The following is a 12,354-nucleotide window of genomic DNA, read 5'->3' as shown; positions in this document are numbered from 1 at the left end:
TGTCTTCATCTGGGGTCTTGGTCAGAATATCTGCATGTAGTCTATCTGTGTGACCACTTGGCTCCCTCACAGCATCATGGCTTGGTTGAAAGTGAACATCTTAGGAGCACAGAGAGAAATAGATGGTATTTTAATGACCTTGATTCAAAAGTCACATAGCATCACCTCTGCTTTTCACTGAATTCTTTTGCAGATCAAACACAATGTCTAGGAAAGTAGCGACTGATACGAATTACTCAATATGTTCTTTCATGGTTGTTGTTTCTTTATGATCACCCTAGAATATTATTAGCATTGTGTAGAATATTTGATATGCCTTAAAATGTGGTCCCCAAATCTGAAAATATTTTTTTATCTCTTTAGTTATAATATTCTTAATGGGTAGAATAAAAAAAAAACCTGGGAGTGATGTATATCAATCACTAAATATGAATATAATTATGTATTATGTAATGATTTTAATTTCCCTAGTTTAAATGGATTAAAGTAGTGATATGTATGCACAAAAAACCTATACTAGACTGTACACAAATACTGTAAGCTTTTTATCTGCCAACTCCTTTCTATCAGCCAGCAGTCTCTCATTAGTACCATGAATTCCTTTTTTCAGATTTATTTGTACCACAAATTCTCTTTTTCAGATTCCTTGTCTTTCCCTCACCATATGCATAGATTGTGATAATATAAGCATCTGGGCAAAGGATAAATATTTATTATTTTACCAGCAAGTATAAATTCCTAATAAAGGCAATCAACATCAGTAGAAAAGAGAATAGTACTGAATGAAATTTTCTGCCTGTATCCATCTTAACAATTAATATACTCTGAAACTAGAGGTCTCAGTCAAGTTCTAACCTCTGGGCTTCATTTCCTGAATGATTTAATTTTTTAGCAGTGATAGACTTCTCTCCAACTTAGTGTTCCTTCCCTGACATGATGTCATAGGAGCAATGTGAAAATGCTGTTTTCCAACATGTAAACTCCCCAAGGTACTGATTTTAATGATACGCATGTGTGTCTTTACACTCCCACTCATGCACATGGACACGTACATATATATTTGACTTCCTTAGAATAAATGAACAATCCTCATAGTAACTAAATCCTCCAGTTTTCAGCAACCTCAGTATAGACAGGCTGGAGAATAACGGGGAAACAGGGCCTTTGATTCTGTTTTGCTTTCTCACTCTCTTTACAAAACAGTCCCATGAGGCTGATGTGTCCATGAATCAGCATTAGCCTTCCATCCATGAGAGGCAGTTGTAAAGCCGTTTTTTCTATTGCAAGAGAATGTTTCCCAAGTATATAGTATATATTGTTACTATAAATCTGTCTAATCTTTAAAATTCTTCCTCCTAGAATCTCAGTGAGTGGGCGGCTGGAACTGAGAAGATGTGAATGTAATTTTTTCTCTGTTCCCATGGCCTGGGAAACTTCTCTTGATGGGAGTGCAGGAATCAACCTAGAGAGCTCAGGGGGTGCATTTCCACCACCATCATTGACTTAAACCCTTCCCTCATCAGGAACACTAAAATCTGCCTGAGTACTGTTCAATTTTAGGAATAATTACCCAGCATCTGGAATCTCCTCATGTGCTGAGAATTTGTATACTTATTTATTTATTTATTTATTTATTTATTTATTTATTTATTTATTTTGGCCTTTACTACACCATGCAGAAAGATTCTGGGCCATGGATCGAAATAGTGCCACAGAAGTGACAATGTTAGATCATTAACTGCTAGGCCACCAGGGAACTCCTTTTTTTTTTTTTTTTTTGAAAATTTGTATATTTCTGATCTCTTAAAAATAATAAAAGACTTCCCAGGTAGAAAATTTGACATGATGGCAGGAAAACTGCTCCATTGTTTTTTTCTTTCTTATGGCTGAGTAGTATTCCACTGTGTATATGTACCACATCTTCTTAATCTATTCATCTGTAGATGAAGATTTAGGTTGTTTCCATGTCTTGGCTATTGTGAATAGTGCTACGATGAACATAGGAGTGCATGTATCTTTTGGAATGAATGTTTTGTTCGGATATATTCCCACAAGTGGGATTGCTGGATCATATGGTAGTTCTATATTTAGTTTTCTGAGGTACCTCCATACTGTTTTCCATAGTGATTGTACCAATTTATATTCCCACCAACAGTGAAGGAGGATATTCTTTTCTCCACACCTTCCCTAGCATTTGCCATTTTTTGACTTGATGATGGCTATTCTGGCCAGTGTGAGGTGGTACCTCACTCTAGTTTTGATTTGCATTTCTCTAATAATTAGTGATATTGAGCATTTTTGTAAAAATTCAGCTTTTTAAGATTCCACATGGTGATCTTGTGAGATCACTTAGTGTTTGTCTGGATGTGCTGCCATATTTCATTTAGCATAATGTCCTCTGGTTCATCCATGTTTTCTCAAATGGCAGGATTTTCTCCTTTTTGGTGGCTGACTATTTTTTCTCTTTTCTTTATCTATTCATTTTTAGACAAGTAGACTGTTTCCACATCTTGGCTATTATAAATGATGCTGCCATGAACATGAATGTGTGGATGTTTCTTTGAGGTACTATTGAATTTCCTTTAGCTGTATACCTAGAAGTGGCATTTCGAGATCATATGATAATTCTGGTTTTAACTTTTTGAGAAACCTTCATACTTTTTCCATAATGTAATAATTTACATTCCCATCAACTGTGTGCTTTTCATCACACTCTCACCAGTACTTATCTCTTATCTTTTTCATGATAACCATTCTGACAGGTGTGAGGTGATATCTCATCATGGTTTTATTTGCTTTCCTTAATGCCTAGTGATGTTGAGCACCTATTCATATACTTGTTGGCCATTTGCATGTCTTCTTTGGGAAAATGTCTATTAAGGTCCTTTGCTCATTCTTCAACTGGCTTATTTTTTGCTATTGAGTTGTATGAGTTCCTTGTGTGTGTTGGATATTAAGCCTTTATTGGATGTATGGTTTGCACATAATTTCTCCATTCCATGGGTTGCCTTTTCATTTTGTTATTTGTTTCTTTTGCTGTGCAGAAGCTTTTTAGCTAGGCGGAGTCCCACTTATTTATTTTTTGCTTTTTTGATGCCCATGCTTTTGCCGTAGAATCAAAAGAATCATTGCTAATACCAATATTCAGGAGTTCTTCTAGGTATTTTACAATTTCAGCTCTTACATTTAATAATTCAAGTTAATTTTTGTGATTGTTTTTACTTTAAAGTATCTCTTTTTGTTTTGGGGCAGTCCTGTCCCTAATGAGACAGAGTCTATCTCTCTGTATAGACTCTAAAGATGCTAGTAAGTCTCTATCTCAGTCTTCTTTGCAATTAGGGTGCAAACACTATTTGGCATAGGAACAGCTCTTCAGAGGTAGCTACCTAGATGTTTTAGCAGAAGCTAATAATATTTCAAGAGGAAGAGAGCCTCAGAATCCAATCTAGTGTGGGTCGAGGGCAGTGGAAATGGCTAATCTCGTCCTCAGAGACAGCAGTAGCCTCTAGACTCTAGAGACATGATCCTTCATGACTCTAGTTGGGGGTACTGAGGTCATGCTCTCATGTCTGTACCTAAATGTTAGCCACAGTGGAAAGATTTCTAGAGCTTTGGTTTTGGTATTTCTCTGCAGTTTCCGCATTTGCTTCTCTGGCTCTCCCAGAGATTCTCTGAGCTATCAATATCCCTTTCTACTTAAATTAGTTCATTTGAGTGTATAATAATACATTTGATATCAGGAGAGTGTACAGGCCCCAGGCAGTGGGATCTTCACAGGACTAGTTCTGTGATGTGAGAAAGGCCTTGTTCCTGGCTGCACTGCCTCCAAGCCTTCCTGGCTGCATTACCTCCAACCCAGGTCCTCCTGGATGTCTCTGAGCTTAACAGTATTATTTAAAGTCATCTTTTCTAATTAAATTAACTATATATGGCTTTGGCTATTTGCTGAAAGATGCTGAAAATGATGAAAATGCTGAAAGATACTGAGAAGGAAAGATGCTGAAAGATGTTACTGCTATAAGATGTAGTTATAAATAGTTGGGAGTCAAATCACAAAATGACAGATTTGGTTGCTTATTAAAAGTATATTTGTTTGGCCAACGGGGACCAGCTATATAGCACAAAAACTCTACCCATTATTCTGTGATAGTCTATGTGGAAAAAGATTCTGAGAGAGAATGGATATGTGTATATCTATGAATGGGTCACTTTGTTGTAAGTAGAAATTATCACAACCTTGTAAATTAACTATACTTCAATAAAACTTTAAAAAAGTGTATTTGTAAAATTTTTTATTATTCATCATTTAGCACTAACTCTAAATTTTAGACTAATAGCAAAGCGGGTATCTAGATGTTATTACAAATTAATTATTTTTGTCTGACAAAAATTTGCTTTTAATACTGACTCTAAGAAAATACCGACTAGATAGTTTATGATAAAATTTCACACAGTTCAAAAATGATTAATATTTATTGTCAGATAGTAATGTTCCAAGAACTTTTATCCCATAAAAAAATATTTTGTTTAATTTTATTGTCTAGATGTTTAAAATTTATGCCAATTTATTATGGGGTCATTATGTGATAGTTAACAAAGTATCAAAAAATTTCATAGAAATATATTTTTTCATAAAAACCATCTTGATTCACACAGCATTTTTCAGATCCAACAAGTTTTATATAGTTTAGAAATCTGATTTTAAAAGTTTTCATCATCTATTAAAATACCATATTTTTTCGAGCTATATCTTAGTAACTTCGTTTCTTTAAAGAATCTGTGCATGAAATATGCAATATGCTTTAGACTAAATTAGGGTTTTTTTTTTTGCCTTGTAGTTCATATGAGTTTAAATTTCAATTATAAATTTAACTGTATAATTAATCAATTTTGAAAATCTCTCTAAAATGTAGTATAAATTAGGCCAGAAAATTAAGAATTTAAAGAGTGCCCTCTGCTGCATAAATGTAAGTATGCAATGTTCTTATGTCCTAATGCTTGCATAGTCACAAATTTTTTTTTTATAAATCTGTACTAAAAAAACCCAAGCATCACATTGCTACTAAAGAAATTTTTATGGACTGCCCATTCTCTCAATTCTCTGACTAAATTCTACCATTTTACATACATGGTAAATACATGTATATGTAAATAAAATACATAATTTTCTTTTACTAAACTAATAAATATCAGTTATTTTAAAGATGCATACTTAAAGAGATGATGCTGTAGTTTAAATGTTACTAATCTGCCTTATATAAGGAATACAAATATTATTCATATTAATATACTTTGCAAAATTCTTTTATTTTTATTTCATAAATGGGCTTAGAATATTTATTCTAAGTTTAGATATACTCTAGATCTAATTTATATAACAGATAAAAAGTTTAAAATATAATTTGAAATGTTTTTCTTGAATTTCTTATAAAACCCTTGAGGGAATAGTTACCCCAGTAATTCTGATGATAATTCGAGGATCAACATTTATTCTATAGTAATGATAAAGCATTTTTATATTAATATGACTTTTTTTGCTAACATTATCATCAAACATTTAGCTGACATTGATTCTCAACATAATTTTGAATTCGTAAATTTGAAAATGTAGACTTTGGAGTTCCCATACTGGCTCAGCAGAAATGTATCTGACCAGTATCCATCAGGATGCAGGTTTGATCCCTGGCCTCACTCAGTGGGTTAAATATCTGGTGTTGCTGTGAGCTGTAATATAGGTCACAGACGTGGCTCAGATCTGGCATTGCTGTGGCTGTGGTATATGCCAGCAGCTACAGCTCTGATTTAGGCCCTAGCCTGGGAGCCTCCATATGCCATGGGTGTAGCCCTAAAAAGACAAAATAAATAAAATAAATAAATTTTTAAAAATGTAGACTTTTCTCAAATCTTCAAGTATAATTTTATATTCTATTTATAAATATAATAATTACCCTAATTAATTATGAGGATATTTGTCAATGTATGCTTCAAAGCACAAATGTAGTTGATTAATATCCTTTAATAAAATTATTCTATTAATTTAACATATTCCTTTTCCTTTTTAAGATTTTCAATTACTGACAAAAACCTTCATGTTCTTATACTCATATAATTCAAATAAATTAAAGTTATAATTATGATGATTCTTTAACATTCCAATGAAGTCACAAATAGTACAATTTTATTGTATTTTTCAACTAAATTTACAACTTTGAATCAACACTCAATTTCTTTTAAATATTGCAATATGTCTTATCATCCAAAACTTTAAAACCTAAATGCCAAATATATAAAACATGTTTTTAATATACAATGACTTCTATATATTCTTTCTATAGTTAACAGAAAATGCTAGTATTTGGAAATTTTTTCAGACCTCTATACTTAACCTTATTCTTAAAATTCCAAACACAGTCACTAAGAACAAAAATCATGTCATGGTAAGTAGCTGGGATATTACCAGCTGGCTAAATTTGTTTATTTATCAGAATTTTAGATTTTAGTTAATCTGGAGCTGTGGACAACCTTAGCAGTATTTGTACGACCTAGACTTCTGTATTGAGTCTTTTTCTTTGTTAACATATTGACTATGTTAATACAGGATTCTAAACTACAGTCCTGTAAATGGTACTGGGTTACTGGTGTTTTTTGCAACCTGAGTCTTTTGAGGTGATGTTAAGTGGTAACAAATTCTTTTATATCTTCTTCAGTTTTATGGCTTGAGTCATGCAAATATAATTATGTAACTCCTTATTGGGCTGCTTATCCAATGATTAGATTAAACTAATGTGTTTACAGCCTACTTCTATTTTAAATTATTATCATAGTACTGCTACCTCAAAGATTCATATTTCTTATAAATATGTAAATGACATTCCATTTTCATTCTGGATGCATCTTCTAGCTCTGTGAATATATTCCTAAGATCTTTCTAGTGACATTATCACAGAAATAGATCCATGTTTGTGCATATTAGTTAATTATAAATACAATAAGGCTGTAACTAACAACCACAGAATTCTAGAGGTGTATAACAATCAGAATTGATTTAGCTGGTATCTGTGAGCCCCTGGAGGTTGGTTAGTCTGGGCAGGGCTCTGCAGGTAAACTCAGTAGTGTTTCATGGCTCTTATCTTCCCTCTGGGAGCAGTGGGCCTGCAGGGCTATGTCCTTATACTAACGGCCAAAGTATAAGCGAGTAAGCCCAATTGCACAAACGCCTTTCAAATTTTGGGTCACATCATGCTCATTATCATTCCATTGGTAGTGTTAGACACAGTTTCTATTTCCAAGACACTGCAAGTGACAATTTCGCCACGTGTTTCACCACTCAACAGCATGCATCACTATTTTTCTAGCTTCTTATGTTTTCCCACTGTTTTTTCCAGCCCCTGTCCATCCTCTAGTCTCTAAATTAAGTCTACATATTTTTCATTTTTGTTATGGTAGCATCCCCTTTAAATGATCATGTCTGTATCAGCTATTTTTGCTGCACAAAAATAATAAAAGGGAGTTCCCATTGTGACTCAGTGGGTTACAAACCTGAACAGTATCCATAAGGATGTGGGTTAGATACCTGGCCTTATTCAGTGGGTTAATAATCTGGCGTTGCAGTGAGCTGTGGTGTAGGCCACAGACACGGCTCAGATCTGGTGTTGCTCTGGCTGTGGTGTAGGCCAGCAGCTACAGCTCCAAGTTGGCTCCTAGCCTGGGAACTTCCATATGTCACAGGGGCAGCCCTAAAAAGCCAGAAAAAATTTTTTTCAGTGGCTTAAGACAATAGCATATTTTGCCCAAGTGAATGCAACATAGGTGGGGTCAGCTGACCTCCAGTGGACTAGCTGGGCATGGCTCCTTGGCAAGGTTGGGCACAGATCTGCTTCTTATGTTTACTTAGGAACAGCAGTTCCTGGGGGAAACTCTTCACAGCTAACAAAAGAAGCCTAACTATAAATTCTTTTCAAACTTCTGCAATCTGTCACATCAGCTATCACACTAGCAAAACCTAGAATTGCAAAAGTAGAGGAAAGAGAATGAGTATGCTTTAACAGTAATCTAATCTACCACATAGATGAAGACTGTGTGGACTGGCCATTTGCAAAGGTCGGTATATGCTAACTAACCAGAAATAAGCAATTATTTTCAATGACTCATTCTAAAAGACATATGGGCATGTAGAAAAAAATTCAATGATGGGATATTAAGGGATCGGACTTTAATCCTAGTTTTGTCACTTGTTCTCAAAATAGAGAAAGTAATTTCAGTTATTTTGAATAATTTAGAGGTGTCAGTAAAATTGTTTTATTAAGACAGAATTGCAAGGGTTTTAAAAGCTTTTTTTAGGTCCCCAATAAGTGATAGACTTCTGAAATTGTTAGGGGCGCTTCTTGGTATTCTCTGCTGTATCAAGTATTCTTCATTCATATATAGTCATGATATGAAATTGTATAGGAATCATGTTAAAATTAGAAACATGTATGTCCTCCAGTGTAAGGAAACAATGTGAATAAACGGCATTGAAAGAAATGGATGGATAATACAGGAGAAAGCAGGCAGAAAGTCAATTATTTTTATATTGGCAAAGCTGAATTAAATATGTTTAAAGTACTGGAAAGCCAATTGGCAGAAGAACAAATTAAATCCACTTTTATTCAATATTTGTAATTTTTCATAAGCTAAAAATTTTTCTATCATGACAATGATCATATGCAAATATCAAAAATTAGGAAAATAGAAAATCTGAAATTGAATGCATTCCTAAAATGATTTTTAAATTGTAAGTCTATTTTGCCCTTACTTCTCTGTTTAGAATGCGCTTATCTTTGGAAAAAGAAATAGAACGGCTGGAGTCAGCTTTGTTTGTCTGGAAACAGAAGTATGAAGAACTGAAAGATTCAAAGACAAAAAGTGTGAAAGAGGTATGGAGACCTATGAAGTGAAGGAAGCATGAAATTGACTATTTTCTCTGTTCCATGGTGTAACCTAGTGAGCAGACAAGAGGAAAGGAGGTTAGAAGATTGAATTCCCTTCATAAAAGGAATACTTGAGCTCACATAGCAATAGTGGACTCAGTCAAACTCGAGCCATAAAAAATCTTGTTCTAAACACATAGGTTTAATGATCAACCACATGACACAATTAAGTCTCAATTCCAGGCATATATGAGGGGACAAATAGCTGAAGATATTATATCATAGCATCTATGATAAATAAATCTATCTTATTCTGTTATGAAGCAGTCTGAAAATATCACCTTAAGTGCATTTGGTCCTTTTCGTGTTGGCATTATAGTTATTCAGGATCAGCCACTTGCTTTTATACATTGCCTTCGCATTTTTGTCAATTATATGCTGTCATGGACACTTTCCATGATTTATTAATATTCATTATTTAAATAATTTAATTGTGGAGTTCCCACTGTGGCACAGTAGGTTAAGGACCTGGCATTGTCTTTGTGGTGGCACGGGTTGATCCCTGGCCCGGGAACTTCCATATGCCAAAGGCACGGCCATAGAAAATAATAATGATAATAATTTAATTGTGTGTATTCTGAATACTAAAGCACTGTGCTGGGTAAGTATGTTGCAGCAAAGCAAAGAAAACTACTGAACAAAAATAATGACAAGCTAAATGCTCTCAGATGAGTTAACATTTAGTTTGTGTGTATAACATATGTATATAGATAGATAGATATATACAAATAAATATGCACACAAGTCATATGTGTACTGACAGCTGTCTCAAGAGCTGCATATCTAAATCAATTATGTAATCATACCTTAATATAAAGTACTGTTCCATCAGTTGTTTAAAAAGTAGAAAGCCATATTCCTCTTTGTTTATGAAATTCCATATGAATGTTGCTTCAGGTTTGTTCCAGCAGTGATAAAGTGTAGTCACTGACTCAATTTGCTGAAATCCCAGGAGGGAATGTTCAAGAGCCTTCACTGCCAGCACATACCTTACATATGGTCATATGCAGACATCCCCAAGTTCATAGAGCAGAGTAATCATCATGCACCAGTTCACAACCAGTCAGCTAGTCAACCCAATACCGCCTGCTTAAAATCCATTTATTAATAAAAGGTCATTTCAGTGAGAACCACAGAAAATTAGTTTGGGAATGTTTCTCAATGAGGATTAAATTAAGCAATTAAAGCTAGCAGGCTAGATAAACTTATTTCTCATTTATGGAGTCATGTTATATTGTCAGAGTGGTTTTATTTCCAGCTTAAACACTGGGTAAATACACAATGTGTGTGTATGTGCACACGGATTCATAGTATTTGTAGTCACAGGTACTTAACTGAACGCGATGTGTCTGAGTGTGAACACTGACAGTAAATTAATGTTATACAAGAAAACATAGTTCACAACACAAAAATCATGTTGTGCTTAGAGTATATATGTATTTCCTTATGAAATAACTGGCTCTAAACTTAACTGAGAAAACTAATATTTGGGGGTTAGTAGAGGCAAACTATTCCATTTAGAATGGGTAAGCAATGAGGTCCTACTGTACGGCACAGAGAACTATATCCAATCCCTTGTGCTAGAACATGATGGAAGATGATGTGAGAAAAATAATGTGTGTATATATATATTTTTATATATATATTACTGTGTCACTTTGCTATGCAGTAGAAATTAACAGGACATTGTAAATCAACTACACTTTAAAGAAAAGGAAAAAGAAAAAAAATTGGTCAATTTAATTAAAATTATGCACTTACAGGCTTTTGCCACTAGTGGGCAGTGCAGACTTGGTAACGTCCATTTAAAATGTCCGTGGCAGCTGTTTTTGAATAAAGCATTGGTTTTGAGTTGGTTTACAAAATGAAATGCATATTTTAAAATATTTAAAGTTTTCTCTTCAAAGATGGTATTTTGGGGTATCAAATGTCTATTTTAAGTTTCATGACAAAGTTTTATGGATGAGGAAAAAATAAAATCAGCATTTTACGGAAAAATTGGGTATATATTTTGAGGCACATATAGAAGTATATATTAATACATATGTGACCCATTTATTAGGAAAAAATGATATGGTTTTTAGAACAGAGGAAACCTCAAAATGGTGGAAAATTTGTTCAACTGTTTAAACGTTAGAATTCATGTTTTAGTTAGATGAACTAAAAATTTGAACAATGAATGAAATAGTGATAATGAATGACAGAACAGTATTGTAGATAATGGAAAGTTAATTTAACAGAGACTTTAAAAACATTGTTTGAATTATTTATGTGGGATTATTAGAAAATTTCTTTCTACTTCCTAAAAAGTAATTTGTTATAATCATAGAACCTTTTGGAAGACCTGTGGTGTATACATATAGGCTATTTTTATAAAATACTATGGAATGTTTAAAATTTTAAAACAATAAAAATACTTAGTCACATGTAATTTTTATATATGCTTTGATTGTTTTAAAATAGATTATAAGAGAACAAGAACTGTATGGTACCTTTAGAAATGTCATTGCTTAGAAATTATAAGTGTAAAATATTCAAAATTCCATGCAGTTAATTAATAATTAGAAAGAGCTGTCAGGATACATCCTCTCAAACTTCATATGAATTCTCCTTTCTTCCTCTACTTCTCAAAAATTTGAATAAATGACCTTTCCTTTCACTGCAGCTCTTCATCTATAAACATTTCTGGATACTCTGTCATTCTTTTTTGATGGCTGAAATTATTACAAACAAATACATGTCTGGCTAAAAATGGCTGATGGAAAGATTAGCATTTTTTAGAATTGGAAACAGATGTGCTTAATAGACCAGGATTTAAAAAAAAAAATGTATTTGAAAGTCTGGTGTTCTTTAGAGGGAAATCATTCTTAAATCACTGGCATTTAGAGAAGGGTAAATATGAGAATTTAATTGCAAAATCCAATAGGTATTTAAAATGCAACCAAGACAATGAGCAATAGAGATGGTTATATTCAAAATGCCATTCCCATGCTGAATTTAATACTTAGTCAGCTTTTCCTTTGTGAGTCTGTAAATATTGGTTTGGAATTAGATTATGAATTCCAAGAGTGCTGTAATGATTATTTTTATGAAATCTCATGAGCCAGAGAATAAAATATTCAGATAGGTAATAATATTTATTGCAAATAAGTATGGTATCTTGCTTTAATAGTAAATACTGATTCTTTACATAATGCAAGATGTTTTTGCCATATGTAGAGAACATTATTAACATTTTTGAATTAGTCTAAGATAAAAAATGAAATATAATTTTTAAATCTTTCTTTGAATAGTTTGTGCTTTTACCTGGTACCTTTTTAAGGATTTTATTAAAAAATCTTTTTGTAAAAAACAAAAAGAAAAAAGAAAAAAGAGTTCCCGTCGT

At 33.2% G+C, this 12,354-nt stretch overlaps 1 protein-coding gene across 1 annotated transcript in view; it reads left to right on the top strand.

The window, feature by feature from the left end:
• The window catches only part of CCDC102B (coiled-coil domain containing 102B), a 194,353-nt gene that overhangs the window by 2,937 nt on the left and 179,062 nt on the right, over positions 1-12,354 (top strand). Inside the window, exon 3 of the mRNA XM_047769476.1 lies at positions 8,807-8,915. Coding sequence (XP_047625432.1) covers positions 8,807-8,915 — 109 coding nt within the window. The remainder of the gene's footprint in view (positions 1-8,806; positions 8,916-12,354) is intronic.

Source organism: Phacochoerus africanus, chromosome 2, assembly GCF_016906955.1.
Source record: "Phacochoerus africanus isolate WHEZ1 chromosome 2, ROS_Pafr_v1, whole genome shotgun sequence".
Classification (NCBI taxonomy): Eukaryota; Metazoa; Chordata; class Mammalia; order Artiodactyla; family Suidae; genus Phacochoerus; species Phacochoerus africanus.
The sequence above is the reverse complement of the archived record's forward strand: the minus strand, read 5'-3'. Positions and strand labels throughout refer to the sequence as shown.